This window comes from Rhineura floridana, chromosome 3 (assembly GCF_030035675.1).
Source record: "Rhineura floridana isolate rRhiFlo1 chromosome 3, rRhiFlo1.hap2, whole genome shotgun sequence".
Taxonomy (NCBI): Eukaryota; Metazoa; Chordata; class Lepidosauria; order Squamata; family Rhineuridae; genus Rhineura; species Rhineura floridana.
The window spans coordinates 1439332-1456447 of record NC_084482.1 but is presented as its reverse complement, the minus strand read 5'-3'; the positions used below and the strand labels follow the sequence as shown (position 1 = coordinate 1456447).

General features: G+C 43.3%; 1 protein-coding gene across 3 annotated transcripts in view; it reads right to left on the bottom strand.

Moving 5' to 3' along the window:
• The window catches only part of LOC133379142 (cAMP-specific 3',5'-cyclic phosphodiesterase 4B-like), a 190506-nt gene that overhangs the window by 129475 nt on the left and 43915 nt on the right, over positions 1-17116 (bottom strand). For all 3 annotated transcript variants that reach the window (XM_061613788.1, XM_061613790.1, XM_061613789.1), the window contains exon 2: positions 13827-14006. In XM_061613788.1, coding sequence (XP_061469772.1) covers positions 13827-13868 — 42 coding nt within the window. In that variant the 5' untranslated portion in view covers positions 13869-14006. The remainder of the gene's footprint in view (positions 1-13826; positions 14007-17116) is intronic.

Genomic DNA, 17116 nt, shown 5'->3' with positions numbered 1-17116 from the left:
TAAAAATACATAAATAAATGTTGGAGTCACTGTGGCCCTTGAGTCTCTTCCCACTTTTAGGAACAAAGGAATCTGCCTCATACTGACTCAGGCCATTTGGTACCATCTAGCTCAGTACTCATGACATGGACTAGCATTGGCTCTCCAGGATTCCAGGCAATAGTCTTTTCCAGGAATTGAATTTTGGACCTTGCATGCAAAGCATATGTCCTACCAATGAGTTACAACCCTCCCCCTGTTTAAAAAAGTATATTTTAACATTGTTCTTTGCAATTCACTCTTGAATGCACATCATACCTAGGGCAGATCCACACCACTTATTTATAGCACATTCAACACACATTTGAAGCACATGAATCCCACCACAGAATCATGGGAATTTTAGTTTGTTAAGGGTGTTGAGAACTATAACTGTGAGGGGGAAACTACACTTCCCAGGATTCTTTGGGGGAAATCATGCGCTTTAAATGTGAGTTGGATGTTCTTTAAATGTGTCGATCTACATAATCAACTTTGCCTGCATGTAAATCGTTTAAATCAATTTTTCAAAATGGAAATGAGCTATAAAGTGTACTAGGTAACCATGTGCTACTCACCATCTCTCAGCCTATCCTCCCCTCAGAATGAAAACAATGGAGACCCATGACCACCCCAAGGAAGAAGGGCACACTTGAAATGTAGAGGAAAAAATAATCTACAACCATAGTGTGAAATCAAATACTTATTGGGACACAATATGAAGAAATATTTATATAAACATGTCTATCAAATATGTTTATTAATTACACAATCTATAAAGATATGTATAGTGCAATCCAATGTTTGTTACTCAGAAGCAAGTCCCAATGTATTCAATGGGGCTTACTCAAACTGGGAAGTGTGCAGAGAACTACAGCCTCAAGTGATAAGGAACTTGTTCTTTCAACAAGCCTTTTAAGTTGAGACCTTATCCCAGTCTGAGTCTGTGTTGGAATTGCTTTTTAATATGTTTTTAAGCCTTTTCTTTTTTTAAAAATGTTTTTTAAAGCTTTTTAAAAATGTTTTCAAAGATGTTTTAGTATATTTTAAAGTCTGTTTTTTATGTTTTAACGTGCGCAGAGTGGTAAGCAGCGGTAACGCAGCCGAAGCTCTGCTCACGACTGGAGTTCGATTCCAACGGAAGGAGGAAGTCGAATCTCCGGTAAAAGGGTTCAAGGTCCACTAAGCCTTCCATCCATCCGTGGTCGGTAAAATGAGTACCCGGCATATGCTGGGGGGCAAAGAAAAGCCGGGGAAGAAACTGGCAATGCCACCCCATATATACGGTCTGCCTAGTAAACGTCACAAGACGTCACCCTAAGAGTCGGAAATGACTTGCACTATAAGTGCGGGGACACCTTTACCTTTACCTAAAGTGCTTTTATTGCTTTTGTTTGCCGCCCTGGGCTCCTACTGGGAGGAAGGGTGGGATATAAATCAAATAATAAATAAATAAACTTCATTCACCCAACCCAAAATTCAGAATCATACCTCTTTAGGCTGTTTTCCAACTGTTTATTCTTGCTTTATGGTTATTGGATTTTAAACGGATTTATTTCTTATTGTGAGTTGCCTTGGTTTCCAATCACCAACCCTACCTCACAGGGTTGTTGGAAAGACTCCACACACACACACACACACACACACACACACACACACACACACACACACACACACACACACACAGCAGATGTATAAATACATACAGCCCATATAATAGTTTATTGTCAAACCAGTTGGTCATTGCAGAAAAATCAGTATTAGTTTAAAAAAAATCAGTATTAGTTTCCTACATAATAAAAACTGTAATACCTAAGTAAGCCCTGCCTAATTGCTTTAAAATAGGACTGGATGAGAACAGAAAGATTTAGAACACAAACAAAATTCTTTTTTACATTGACTCAAAAGTCCCATTAATTTACAGCACATTCATAACCATGTCTACTTAAAAGTAAGTCCTATTGAATTCAATGGGATTTACTCTGGGCATATAGGATTAGAATTGCTTTTGCCCCCACAAAAGCAAGTATTGGGAAGGTTTTCAAAACACTGCCCAGGATCTGACTCCTGCACACAAGAGGAAAAAACCCCGAAATGTATATACTTACCCAATTTATGAGATTTTCAGATAAACAGTGGGGGAAACCACCATTTTCTGGCATTGCAATGAGGTTTTCTAGACACTGGCTCAGGTCAACCAAACACAACCCTGGCTTCACTTATTGGCTGCAAGCCTGAATGGGCAGGGTTAGAGTGTGTGCACACACACACACACACACATCGGGGGCCAGAGAAAGCTGATGCCCAAGGGCCCCGGCATTCCTGGAGCCGGCCCTGCCTCTAGGTACAGAGGCAGCAAGTGTGAATAGCAGATGCCTGTGGTAAAAGCAGGGAAAGTCTGTTGCCTTAGCTGGTGGGCTTCCAATATGCATCTGATCAACCACTGAGGGAAACTAGGAATGCCTTTGGTCTGATCTAGCAAATCAAAGGATCTAATCTGGAGAGGAAGGGTCTCACGCTCCTCCTCCGCAAATATTAATAGGGTTCTTGCTTCAGTTAATATGTGACTGTGAGTGGTATTACTGAATAAGGGAGCAAACTTAGGAAGCTGCCATATCCTGGGTCAGACCATTGATCTATCTAGCTCAGTACTGTCAATGATAATCCAGGGTTTCATATAGGGAGTCTCTCCCAGCCCTGCTTAGAGATGCCGCCGGGGATTGATCCTGGGACCTTCCGCATGCAAGGCAGATGCTCTACCACTGAGCTATGGCCCTTCCCCAAAGTAGTAGATTTCAGTATGATCAGAAAAGCTAACGACAAAGAGGTAGGCAAAGAGACCATGTGGGATCTAGAGCAGGCATGTATCCAGGAGGATCAGGGTACAGTAAGGCCCACAAACAGAAACAGCAGAAATATCAGGCAAGCCTCAGTCAATGAATCAGTCCCAGACAGCCCCAGATTCCTAGAAGATCCAGAGCCAGAGGAGACCATTTGCAAGCAATTCTCCAGTCTGAAAGACTCATGCTGTCCTTCTCAGGCTCTGAGGATTCCAGCCCCAGAGGAACCACCGCCTCCCTTGTCCCACCTGAATTAATGGCTTTTAAATGTATGTTAACTTTTCTGTGCATACTGAAGACCTTTCTCTTTCAACAAACCTTTTAAGTAGAGGTTAAGTTAAGTTATCCCAGTCTGCATCTGTCTGGGAATTGTTTTTAAGATGTTTTAAAAGATTTTTTTCAGATGTTTTGTTTTTGAGTTGTTTTAATATGGTTTTAGTATTTTGTCCTTCGTTTGCCACTCTGGGCTCCTTCTGGGAGGAAGAGTGGGATAGAATTTAATAAATAAATAATAAAAAGGCTAGGCACCTTGGACTGAAGAGGCTTCTCTCACCTGAGGTGGAGCTAGCCACCCATATTCAGCTGCAACTTTATTTAAGACTCAAGTCTGGAGTGCTTGTTGCTGAAGCAACATTTGAGCCTATTTGTCCCTATGACTCTCCTGCTTGAGTACCTGATGGAGCTGTCCAGGGGACTTGCCTTGACTAGGATTTTGCCCTGCTTTGCCTCACTTGGACCGTGAACTTTTGCTGTGAACCTCCGACTTGGGTGAAAAGGGAAAATCAAATGGCCTCACAGAAACTTGTGGTCCAAAGCAGGGTAATGTTGAGAAGGTGTTCCCTCACATGCTCCAATGCCTCTTGCAGCTTTGCAAAAAAAAAATGGGGGGGGGAGCTCAGGTCACATGCATTGACAACATTGCTTCATTGATACTTCTCAAAAAACTTGATTTAAATCATTTTAGGTGACCTTTCAGTCAAAGGTTTCATTGGTGGCTCCCTCTCACCCCGTAAAATTAAACAAATTATATAAACTTATCAACCACAAAAAATAATAAACACTAATAAAGTAATATGAGAATAATACAAGCAACAATTTAAAGCCAGCGGTAAAAAATAATAATCAAAACAATCAAACCCAGAATCAGGGAGAATAAAAGTATCCATTACAGATCTAGGGGAAAAAGTATGCCTTTGTCTGGAGACCAAAGGATAACAGAGATGCTGCCAGCTAAGCATCCCCCAGAAGATGGATCCATAAGCAGGGGGCCACTATTTAAAAGGCCCTATCTCTGGTTCCTTTACCTTTAATAACACTCATTAAATAAAGGTGTGCATGTTTAAAGAAAACCCCTTACCTTACATTTGCTCCTGCATTCCCACAGTATCAGGCCAAGTTTGTGTACATATACTCAGTTTTTATATTTATATCTCATCTTTCCTCCACGGAGCTCAAGGTGTCATACACAGTCCTCTGCCTGCTGCCCACCAATTCTATCATCACAACATGCCTGTGAAGGCACATTAGGCTGACAGACAGTCCATGGTTGAGCATGGATTTGAACTGGGGTCTCCCCTGTCCTAGCCCTACTCCACCACACTGGCTCACTCACAGAAGCAAATCATAGTATGTTCAATAGGGCTTGTTCCCAGGGAAGTATTCACAGGATTGCAGCCTTAATCACTAATTGCTAATACAGCCTTGCCCATTATCTGTTACAATTGTATTTCAATCTTTGAGGCAGAACACATCTGGATGTTGACAAGTCTAACATGCCAGCCTTGATATTTTGGCATTATCTACTGCCTTCCTGCAGCAGCAGAGGGCGCTCATGTACTGTTTTCCTTCTTTGCTGGTGCTACCAAAAGGCTTACCTTGCGCACTTGCCAGAAATGTGGTATTCAGCCTGTGCAGTTCAGGTTTAAGTTGTTTTTCCTACCATGAGGATCCCAGCCAGAGATTATGGTCAGGATTTTGGAGTTTCCATCTATGTTCGAGCATACCAATGAGCAAATCATTGCAATATTCCTAGCAGTAGGGCATGCAGAGAAATGGACCACTGCCACAAGCACAACATTTAATCTGGTTTGATTTTCACTGCAATTTTGCTGTAAGGGCCCCCCACAAAAGTCCCCTCAGAAAACATGTAACCTCTTGTTTTTATTTTCTGCGCTGAATGAGTGCTACCTGCCCCCTCTTAGCAAGTGCTTTGCCAAGAGGAGGGAAGGGACCACACTGCAGATCACCTCTTTTGCAATGGGATTGTGCTGTGGATCACTTTTAAAGTTGTGGTTAGCACTTAACAGACAGCATATGATTTGGCCCTTGTCCACATACCCCTGAAAGCCTTGCAAAATAGGATCCTCTTTTTCATATGGGGGATGCAAGGTTTTCGTAAAATGGGAGGTCTCCCCATCCCAATCAGCACCAGCTGCCTCCAGCTATCCACACTGGTGTGCTTCTCTTCCAGTTCTTGGTGTTTTGTTCCTTACTGTATTGTTGTGAGTTTGGGGGTTGGAATAGATAATTCCTATGAGTCCCCTTCCAGCCTCTGATTTGGAATCCTGTGACTTGGGGTGAGAAACTCGCTCTCCTGGCCAGATGAGTTTCTTTTGTTAAGCTAATAGAGTGGCCAGGTTTGTTAATGGGTCTATCAGGTGCCCAGTAACTGGTGAATGGGCCAGGAAGACCCTTTTGTCACTGAAACTCTTCAGGAGACCCTCCCCCCCTCCTGTGGCCTAGGAGAGGCTTGCATTTTCAGTTGTGTTAGAGAATGGCTGGGGACTGGAAGCAGGCAGAGAGACTGGCTCTCTGCACCATGGCTTTAGGATGCCTTCTGTCACACTGATGGAAACCTGGATATTGCACTGCTGATGCCTTGAACCTCTCCATCCTAAACTCAGGTTGGAATGTGTGTAAATAAATAAACCATATTTCATAAAGACACCGCAGTCTCCGCTGACCTTCTTCCCAAGGGAACCAAACCCAGGACGAGCACAGGGACCCCTGGAAATCTCACCACTTGGAGATTGGGGTGGTGTGCAACAGTATATACATGCTAATCTGCAAGTCGCATGTTTACAGGAACTCCATGACTGTGTCCATCTTCTCTCCAATAAACATGCCCTTATATGTACATCCTCCTCCACCTGGAATTGTTTGGCTAGCCTTTCCATTTGTGGGCCAGCTTAAGAGTTTACTTTTATTGTACACACAAATGCACTTACACATTCTCATACTTGCATAGTCAGTTCTCTTTACATTGCTAACCTATTACCAATGGGCTTATTTAATACACTAGACTTGTTTAAATAAGCTGTTTTACTGTGATATGAAATTTATGTTTCAATGTTTGTTTTTAAATGAACTTCTGTATTTGTTATTAATATAAGCCACCTTGGGAAGGCTAAGGAGTGGCCAGATGTCACTTGTTGCATGCAAACTGCACTTACTGAAATCACCTCTTTTGCATTTGGGCACCCTAGCTATAGGCTGTGAGCACACTAGTTGCCTACAGCAAAGTATTTCCATTGGCCACACCTGGAGAGGCAACAGGTTGATCTGTCTATCAGTTGCAAAATCTGTTTGAAGCTGAATTTTTTAAAGATTGCACTCAAGCTGATCCCACAAGGTCTTAGAATAAAAAGGGGTGGGTTTTAACTAGTGTCGTGTGCCCCTGTTTTCAGGAAAGAGAGGTGGAGATGCACCAGAAGCAGCACAATAGTAAGTGTGTCTCTACCCTTAGTCTTGAAAGTCAGCTCAAGAATAAATAAATGAAATAAGTGACCATGTGAGATGCTGGTGTACAAAATCAGAGAAGTTCAGAGGCATCAGCAGTTTTACTAAGCATAGCTGTCAGCTATGTGGGTGTGTCTGCAGTTGTACCAACTCTCTCTCTCAGGAAAAACTGGTGTTGTGCACATCAAAGTCTAGGTGGAATGACTTGTTCCAGAGTTTTGGTCACAGAAAAATGAGCTCCTTGTCAAAGCTGGACTCACTACGCCAAGATATTCTGCATGATGTCTAGATAACAGACATTGTTGGAGCATCTGATCTACTGGCTGGGTAGGACAATAGGGTCTGTGGTGGGAAGGGCTCCCTCCAGCCAGCCAATTAGCTATACCCATCATTAGATCCAGTAGATCAACTGAACGGGAAGATAGCTCAAATCCTCCCTGCTGGTGGATCTGCTCGTGAGCAAACACTGGCTGCTTACTCCTGAGAAGATCCAGGAAGAAAATAATGCTGCATACAGGAGAATGAGCAGCTATAAATGACACATGATAAAGCTGCTCAGTCTGCTGTATGCAGCATTATAAATCTGTCTCTTTGTGACTTGCAACTGCAGAATTACTGTTTGGGAGGGAAAGAGAACACAGGGAAGACACTCTTTCCTTAATCTTCTTTCCCAGAAAAGAGCTACCTGATGTGAACATAAGTTACTGCACACTATTAAGCTACCCAAGGTACAAGAAGCCCAAAGCTGACGTCAAGGTGAATTAAGCAGAAGAGCGAGGAGAGGGTAAGCAATTCATATAATTAAAACAGCTCAGAGTAATAAGGGCACCATAAAGTCACTGTCAGCTAGGAGCCAAATCCTGAAAAAAAGCATAATTTAGGAGCCAAATTCTAGGGGTAGGAAGCCTATAGAAGCCTAGTTTTCAACAGTACCCTAGCAGGAAAGTTTGAGGGGACACGGTAAACCAGGCTAAACTTCAATTTTGGAGAAGGGATAAAAAAGAAACTTCACCAATACATACAGTGGGAGAGTCAGCTCAGTTTTAAAAATGGGAGGCTTAACTTTCCTTAAACACATGCATACCCAAAAAGCTCTGTTTTTCTAGGTTAAGAAAGATTGTTCTAGGTGGAAAAAAACCCTCACCTGTAGGTTCCAGCCTCCTGTTTAGATTAAGAGCAAGTGAAAGCTAGGCTAGCTTGTCCAGGCTAGAGTACAAGGGAGCACTTTAAACTACAGGGGAACTTGCATTGATAAAAGTGTGGTGTTGTCAGAAAATAAAGATAACGTCAAAGCTAGTTAGCTTTTCTTAGTATCGTTTGTAAAAGTTTTTAAACAGGCCTCTTTCAGGAAGAAAAGTTGAGTTAACCTCAAGAAGTTAATCTTTAGTTGATTGTTGTGCCATCAGACTCATTTAATCTACTCCCTTGGTGCCCTTTCTTGAATTTCCCAACCCCAGGAGCTAAACTGACTAAGAGCAGGGATTTCAGCCACACCACCTGAACTCATTGGCTGGCAGCAGTACAACCTTAGCAAGAGAGCCTACTGCAAGAGCTAGAAGGAACGCACAGCTGACAAAACATCAAGGCAAGTTAAACAGCAGAGTGAGTTCAGCATCAGGACTAGGAGGCCAGCGTACCCCACTCTGCCTGTCTGTCCCTTGACCTGAACAAAAACTTAGCTTTCAATAAATTAACTCAAACTACAAAAACAATTATGCAGGTAGTAATCCAGCATGGGTGTGGGGGCTTTCCAGTGTTTTGCACTGTCTGTAACATGTACAACTATCTACCTGTTAGACAGAAGTCATGTCCTCTGTGCAATGAGCTCCTGGTCTCATGGGGAAAAATTGTTTCCTTGAGGCCAAGGTGGCTGACCTGGAGATGCAGAGAGCTTTGTGGATGAGGCCTTCAGGGACATTACAGCTATGTCCCACTTCAAGGATGATAGCTCTCCTGCCATCATGGAGAATGACGGCCTTGGGGAAGGACAGCATCTATCTGAGGAAGAGGGAAATGACCCCTAAGAAGGGACTTGTTCCGTGAGGGGTGAGCAGCTATCCTCTCATGCTGAGGTTACTTCTCGGGGGTGCAGGGATCCTTGTAGTGGGTGATTCAATCTTTAGGATTTGACAGTCACATTTGACTTCAAAAGAGGAAACTTCACAAAAATGAGGGGATAGATAAAAAGAAAGCTGAAAAACAAAGTCCAGAGGGTCACATCACTCGAAAATGCTTGGAAGTTGTTTAAAAACACTCTATTAGAAGCTCAACTGGAGTGCATACCGCAGATCAGAAAAGGTACCGCCAGGGCCAAGAAGATGCCAGCATGGTTAACGAGCAAACTCAAGGAAGCTCTTAGAGGCAAAAAGTCTTCCTTCAGAAAATGGAAGTCTTGTCCGAATGAAGAAAATAAAAAAGAACACAAACTCTGGCAAAAGAAATGCAAGAAGACAATAAGGGATGCTAAAAAAGAATTTGAGGAGCACATTGCTAAGAACATAAAAATCAACAACAAAAAATTCTATACATACATTCAAAGCAGGAGACCGTCTAGGGAGGCGATTGGACCCTTGGATGATAAGGGAGTCAAAGGTGTACTAAAGAACGATAAGGAGATTGCAGAGAAGCTAAATGAATTCTTTGCATCTGTCTTCACAGTGGAAGATATAGGGCAGATCCCTGAACCTGAACTAACATTTGCAGGAAGGGATTCTGAGGAACTGAGACAAATAGTGGTAACGAGAGAGGAAGTTCTAGGCTTAATGGACAATATAAAAACTGACAAATCACCAGGCCCGGATGGCATCCACCCGAGAGTTCTCAAAGAACTCAAAGGTGAAATTGCTGATCTGCTAACTAAAATATGTAACTTGTCCCTCAGATCCTCCTCCGTGCCTGAGGACTGAAAAGTGGCAAATGTAACGCCAATCTTCAAAAAGGGATCCAGAGGGGATCCCGGAAATTACAGGCCAGTTAGCTTAACTTCTGTCCCTGGAAAACTGGTAGAAAGTATTATTAAAGCTAGATTAACTAAGCACATAGAAGAACAAGCCTTGCTGAAGCAGAGCCAGCATGGTTTCTGCAAGGGAAAGTCCTGACTCAGTAACCTATTAGAATTCTTTGAGAGTGTCAACAAGCATATAGATAGAGGTGATCCAGTGGACATAGTGTACTTAGACTTTCAAAAAGCGTTTGACAAGGTACCTCACCAAAGACTTCTGAGGAAGCTTAGCAGTCATGGAATAAGAGGAGAGGTCCTCTTGTGAATAAGGAATTGGTTAAGAAGCAGAAAGCAGAGAGTAGGAATAAACGGACAGTTCTCCCAATGGAGGGCTGTAGAAAGTGGAGTCCCTCAAGGATCGGTATTGGGACCTGTACTTTTCAACTTGTTCATTAATGACCTAGAATTATGAGTGAGCAGTCAGGTGGCCAAGTTTGCTGACGACACTAAATTGTTCAGGGTTGTTAAAACAAAAAGGGATTGCGAAGAGCTCCAAAAAGACCTCTCCAAACTGAGTGAATGGGCGGAAAAATGGCAAATGCAATTCAATATAAACAAGTGTAAAATTATGCATATTGGAGCAAAAAATCTGAATTTCACATATACGCTCATGGGGTCTGAACTGGCGGTGACCGACCAGGAGAGAGACCTCGGGGTTGTAGTGGACAGCACGATGAAAATGTCAACCCAGTGTGCGGCAGCTGTGAAAAAGGCAAATTCCATGCTGGGGTAATTAGGAAAGGTATTGAAAATAAAACAGCCGATATCGTGTGATCAGCTGTAGGGTGGGGAGCTCGCACGCTACAGCTGAATAGGGTCCCACTTTCCAGCAGTTTTCGCTTTTCAGCGGGGGCCTGGAATGGTACCTGCCGTATGAGTGGGGCTCTACTGTAAAGGATATACGGCAGATTCCTGAACCTGAACTAACATTTGCAGGAAAGGAGTCTGAGGAACTGATGCAGAGTTGTGATGAGAGATGAAGCTCTAGGCTTAACAAACAAAATAAAGACTGATAAATCACCGGGTCTGGATGGCATCCACCCGAGAGTTCTCAAAGAACTCAAATGTGAAATTGCTCATCTTCTATCTAAAATCTTGTCCCTCAGATCCGCCTCCATAGCGGAGGGCTGGAAAGTGGCCAATGTAACGCCAATCTTTAAAAAGGGATCCAGGGAGATCCCAGAAATTACAGGCCAGTGAGCTTAACTTCTGTCCAGGAAAAACGCGTAGAAGTATTATTAAAGACAAATTAACCAAGCGTATAGAAGAACAAGCCTTGCTGAAGCAGAGCCAGCATGGCTTCTGCAGGAAAGGTCCTGTCTGACTAACCTATTAGATTTCTTTGAGAGTGTCAACAAGCATATAGATAGAGGTGATCCAGTGGAAATACTGTACCTAGATTTTCAAAAAGCTTTCAACAAGGTATCTCACCAAAGACTCCTAAGTTTAGCAATCATGGAATAAGAGGAGAGGTCCTCTTGTGAATCAGGAATTGGTTAAGTAGCAGGAAGCAGGAAAAAATGGGTAGTTCTCCCAATCGAGGACTGTAGAAAGTGGAGTCCCCCAAGGACTGGTATTGGGACTTGTGCTTTTTAACTTGTTCATAAATGATCTAGAGTTAGAGGTGAGCAGTGAGGTGACCAAGTTTGCTTATGATACTAAATAGTTCAGGGTGGTTAAAACAAAAAGGGATTGCAAAGAGCTCCAAAACTGAGTGAATGGGCAGTAAAATGGAAATGCAATTCAATATAAACAAGTATAAAGTTATGCATATTGGAGCAAAAAATCTTAATTTCACATATACTCATGGGATCAGAACTGGTGGTGACTGACTAGGACCAAGACCTTGGGGTCATAGTAGATAGCTTGATTAAGATGTCGACCCAGTGTGTGGCAGTTGTGAAAAAGGCAAATTCCATGCTAGGGATCATTAGGAAAAGTACTGAAAATAAAACTGCTAATATAATGCCGTTGTATAAATCTATGGTGTAGCTGCATTTGGAATACTGAGTACAGTTCTAGTCGCCTCACCTCAAAAAGGATATTATAGAGTTGGAAAAGGTTCAGAAGAGGGCAACCAGAGTGATCAAGGGGATGGAGCGACTCCCTTACGAGGAAAGGTTGCAGCATTTGGGGCTTTTTAGTTTAGAGAAAAGGCAAGTCAGAGGTGACATGACAGAAGTGTATAAAACTATGCATGGCACTGAGAAAGTAGATAAAGGTTTTTCTCCCTCTGTCACACTAGAACTCATGGACATTCAATGAAGCTGAATGTTGGAAGATTCAGGACAGACAAAAGGAAGTGCTTTTTCACACAGCACATAGTTAATCTGCGGAATTTGTTCCCACAAGAAGCACTGATGGCCATCAACTTGGATTGCTTTAAAAGAAGATTAAGACAAATTCATGGAGGATAAGGCTGTCAATGGCTACTAGCCATGATGGCTATGCTCTGCCACCATAGTCAGAGGCAGTATGCTTCTGAAAACCAATTGCCAGTAGCTGCAGGAGGGGAGAATGCTCTTGCACACAAGTCCTGCTTGCAGGCTTTCCTTGGGCATCTGGTTGGCTACTGTGAGAACAGGATGCTGGACTAGATGGGCCACTGGCCTGATCCAGCAGGCTCTTCTTATGTTCTTACATGTATTTATTTATTTATTAAACTTGTATACCGCTCCATAGCCGAAGCTCTCTGGGAGGTTTACAATAACTAAAAACAAATACAATTTAAAATACATCTTTTAAAAACAATTTAAAACACAATTTATTTATGTATGGCAACAATGAAAGGAGGTATTAAACTTGGGAGAATTTTGAAGAAGAAAAACCTAGCCATACTTGAACAATATTTCTTGGAACTATTTATCAGGAGTTGGAATCTAGATAAGTTTTGTTATGTGCCGAAGAATAAGTGACCAAAGTATCATGAACCAATTACGGCATTATCACATGTACATTCTTTTTCCACATTGTATTCAATCACTAATGCAGAGATGAAGGAATCTGCTACGGTCCACAGATCCCCCACCCCTGCTTTAAGGTTTCATGTCATGTTTTTAGGTGCTAACCCAAAAGTCTCCTCCTCCCCCCCCCCGCAGAAAGCTTCAAAAGGAAAAACTGCCTTAAATGCATCTCCATATAACCCAACATCCTGTCCTTACTTGTGGACAGTTCTTGGTGCCCTAGAGGGACCATGAAAAATTTCACTGAATCCTTGATGGGTCAGTTTCATGGTTTCCAATTCACAACGTCATATATACCTGAGAGGTGAAGACAGATATAACAATTTTAGAGCAGAGCAGTCACTCTGGAATAGCCCTCAGAGCTGTGGAGACTGCTGAGCACCTTGAACGTTCAGGCTAACACCTGGAGCAGATTCACTGCTCCACTGACAGCAGAGCTTCTAACCTCTGCTGCCTCACGGCACTCATTCCAAACATATTTTTATATCTTCAGCGTCTGCTTCGGTGGGCAGTTGATTATTCTGCAACTTCACACCAGACACCAGCTGCAAACAGCACCACTTGGCCAGCACCTGTGATGTCACCAGGAAATCTCCCCCTGCCCTTTCAATCCATGGAACAGCTTTCTCTTTAATAAGACTCATGTTAAAGTTATTATTAGTAAGACAATGAAGAGGATTACCAGATAAATGTGTAGGGGATGCTTTACAATATTTTTTAAAGGAAGCCTGCTTAAAACCTGGCTTGGGTGAGAGTGTGGGCAACAACAGCATTTGCCATTCCAATTGCAAAGCTTGGGAAGACACTGGGCTCACCATGCAGCTGAGGGAAACACTGTGAGAATCTAACCTGATAGCTGCAGCACCAAGCAGAGACTAATTTAATCTGCACTCTCCATCTTGTACCCGAGTCTAAATGCAGACCTCATGGCCAAAAAATACAAACTAATTATTGTACTTTGTATTTCATTGTTTTATCCCTTCACCCTGGCCTTCCTCCCCTGCTTTGTGTAATATCCAATCTGACAAAGAGTACAACAGAACTCAAAAGCTTACTTGCTATTTTGTGGCATTTAGGTTGAACCTAAGATATGCATTGCCCAACTGTGCATTTTGGAGCATTTTCTTATTGACCAACATGGCTGCCTTTGCTTGTTTAATATTATGCCTGTCTTCACTGCCCCCTTCCCCGTTTAATGAGAAGCAACATCTCAATGAAAAGATCCATTCCAATTTGGGGCAAGGCACCAATGACAGCCCTGCTCACCTCATCCGCAGTCACAGCAAGAACACTGCAGCTCTTCTTCATGTTCCCCTCCAGCTTGCCGGTCTTTGGATTCCTTCCCTTGTGGAGCTTTTGGGTTCACTGGGCAGCAGCCATTATGGCTGCAGAGCCTCTATGTAGGGCCAAGGGATTGAACAACAGAAGTGCTACCACTCCTGAGGCCTGAAAGAGAGAACAGCAGCAGGAGAATCAGAAAGGAAAATTTAGCCCGTACATTTTCCCACAATGGCTACCAATTCACACATGGAGGCATGTCCATCACTCGATGGCTTGTTTTTGATATGCGATGGCTCATTTAAACATACGAAATATGAACCCAGTCACACTATACTGGCTCTTGCCTTACAATTCACATTTCATTCTCTTTCTCTATATGCAGAAATCTAAAAACATTTAACAACTGTTAATTACTTAAGTAGCTAATCAGAACAGCCACTGAAGCAACTATTTGGGGCACCAGTATGTGCAACTTTAGAGGGCATATATGCAAACCACTTCACTAACTTCTCAAGAAAGAGAACATAATATTTGGGGGACATTGTTAGTCTCCAAATAAAGTGGGAACGACCAAAGATTTGGCTTTACTCAGTGTATCAAAATACCCTCTACAGTTGTAGGGTGTGGTATACCTTAAGTTAGGGATAGCAAATGTAGTGCCCTCCAGGTGTTGTTGAACCAATAGTCAGGGATGGCCAATAGTCAGGGATGATGGGAGCTGGACTCCAACATCCAGAGACCACCACATTGGTTATTCCTGTGTCAGACTTTAAAAGGGCTTAGGGCTTAAGTTCATTATGGGATAAAATGAAAATGGCCTTACATGGAATCAGAGCACGAATCAATTTGAACTGTCTCCTCTGACTGGCATTGGCTCTTTAGGGCACTTTAGGGCAGAGTTCTTTCCCAGCTCTGCTACTCAGGATCCTTTCAACTATCTAAAGAAGCCACAGCTACAACCTGGGGCCTTCTGCATGCAAAGATTATTTCTACCGTGGCCTCACATTGATTGACTGATTGCATTTATATACCACCCCATAGCCAAAGCTCTCTGGGCACTTTACAACAATTAAAAACATTAAAAACAAATATACAAATTTAAAGAACACATTTTGAAAAAGCAATTTAAAAACACATGCTAAGATGCCTGGGAGAAGAGGAAAGCCTTCACCTGGCGGTGAAAAGATAACAGTGTTGTTGCCAGGCACACCTCGTCAGGGAGATCATTCCATAATTTGGGGGCCACCACTGAGAAGGCCCTCTCCCTTGTTGCCATCCTCCCAGCTTCCCTCGGAGGAGGCACCCGGCGGAGGGCCTTGGATGTTGAGTGTAGTGTACGGGTGGGTTCTCTTTAAATTAGGTGAATGACAGGTTCAGAAATGGCACTTGTGAGAACATGGGCAGCTCTCTAGAAGGAACTTGGACAAGCTGTTGTGGGAGGAGATGTACAGGCTCCAGACACTGATTTGTGTGTATAGACTGATGGGACCAGAAGGTGGAGTGCCAGCCTGCCTTACAATCAGTTTAATGTTGAGATACTGAAGTTTTATCCATAGTGAGTCTCAATGCACTCTGAAGAAAGGTGGGGGTGGGGCGAGGGAAAGAACTAGCAGGACATAAATAGAATGGGGGGGAGGGGAAACAGATCCAGTCGAAGGAGACAAATCATACAGACATACTTTAGGGTAAAGGAAGCAAACCAGCACCGGCCTAGAGCTCCAAAGCAGTGCAAGCTGGAAGAGCGCAAAAGAAGATACAAGAGAAGACAAGTAACTGTTTAAGGTGTGAAGGCCTTTGTCACATACCTTTGAAGGACATCGGGGATGTCATGGCTCAACCTTTAAAGGAGAGCTAGGGAGCCTGTGGTCTTACCGATGTGGTTGGACTCCAGCTCCCATCAGCCCCAGGCAGTACAGCCAATGGTTGGACGGGAGTCCAACCGCGTAGTACACGCTACAATAGAACAGAAGACTCAACCATGGGGAAGCAGGGCGGCTGCAACCACAAACATGGAAGCACGTAAAGAGAGCCTTGCTGGAGCTGACCAAAGGTCCAGCTACTCCAGAATTCTCTTTCTGGACTCCAGAAAGCCCATAAGCAGAGCATGATGGGGACAGCCCACTTCCAACTTTGTCCTTACCCCCCTCTACTCGGCAGCTGGCATCCAGAGGGGCACTGCTTCTGAACATGGAATTCCATTAAGCTACCTTATTTCATTCTAGATTAATATATGCCTTCCATATCAATTCTAAGGCATTTTTTTTCAACCTCAGACAATCTAATAAAATTTAAACCAATAAAAACATTACAATTTTAAGTGGTTAAGATTCAGAGAGGCTATCCCAGGGAAGAGGTTGAAGCTCCCCACCATAGATGGCATTGCCCAAGATGTCTTAGGATCCTGAGGACTAGAAAAAAGTAATCTCAGTGGCCAGGCATAGAGCATGAGCTGGCACTGACTGCCCCAACTTTACACAAAGATCACAATGACTGCAAAAGTGAGTAAGATTTTCCTTAAAGAGCATCCATTGGAATGATGCAGGAAGAAAATGTGTCACTGCCCTGAGCTCTCTCTCAGGAAACCAATGGAATGATAATGGAAACTTAAAACTAGATAGTATGGCACAAATTAGACAGCTGGTATAGCACAGTGTGGAGGAGAGCCTGGCTGGGAGTCCAGAGTCTGCGAGTTCAAATCCCCGCTCGTGTCTCCTGGGTGTCAAGGGCCAGCTAAAGATCACCCCACAGTGAGTGGCTCAGGGGTTATGTGCCCTGCCACCTGTGCAGCCGTGGGCAAGCTGCATAGTCGCAAGGAGCCCAGTTGCCCCCCAGCCGGCAGTTGCAGACAAGGAAGGGGCTGGTTTGTGCAGCTGTGGCAAGCTGAGCAGGCCCTAGCCAGCTGGGGAGGACTAGCCTCAGAGGGAGGCAATGGTAAACCCCCTCTGAATACCGCTTACCATGAAAACCCTATTCATAGGGTAGCCATAAGTTGGGATCGACTTGAAGGCAGTCCATTTCCATTTTCATGGCACAAATTAATGTTATTCTCAGAGGAACTATTGGCACAACAAAAACTAAGCCTTTGTACTTAGGACAGTCAGTAAATAACACTAAGGTCACACAGTGGGATTTCCTTCCAATCAATGGCGTCCATGAATTAGGAATTAAAGGAAATCTGGAATGGTTCCGTTTGTGACTGTATAAAGAAACAGCGGCTGTTATAAGATTAAAACCTGCAAAGCTCAGTTTAGTCCAAGTGGTTTGTGCTTTGACGA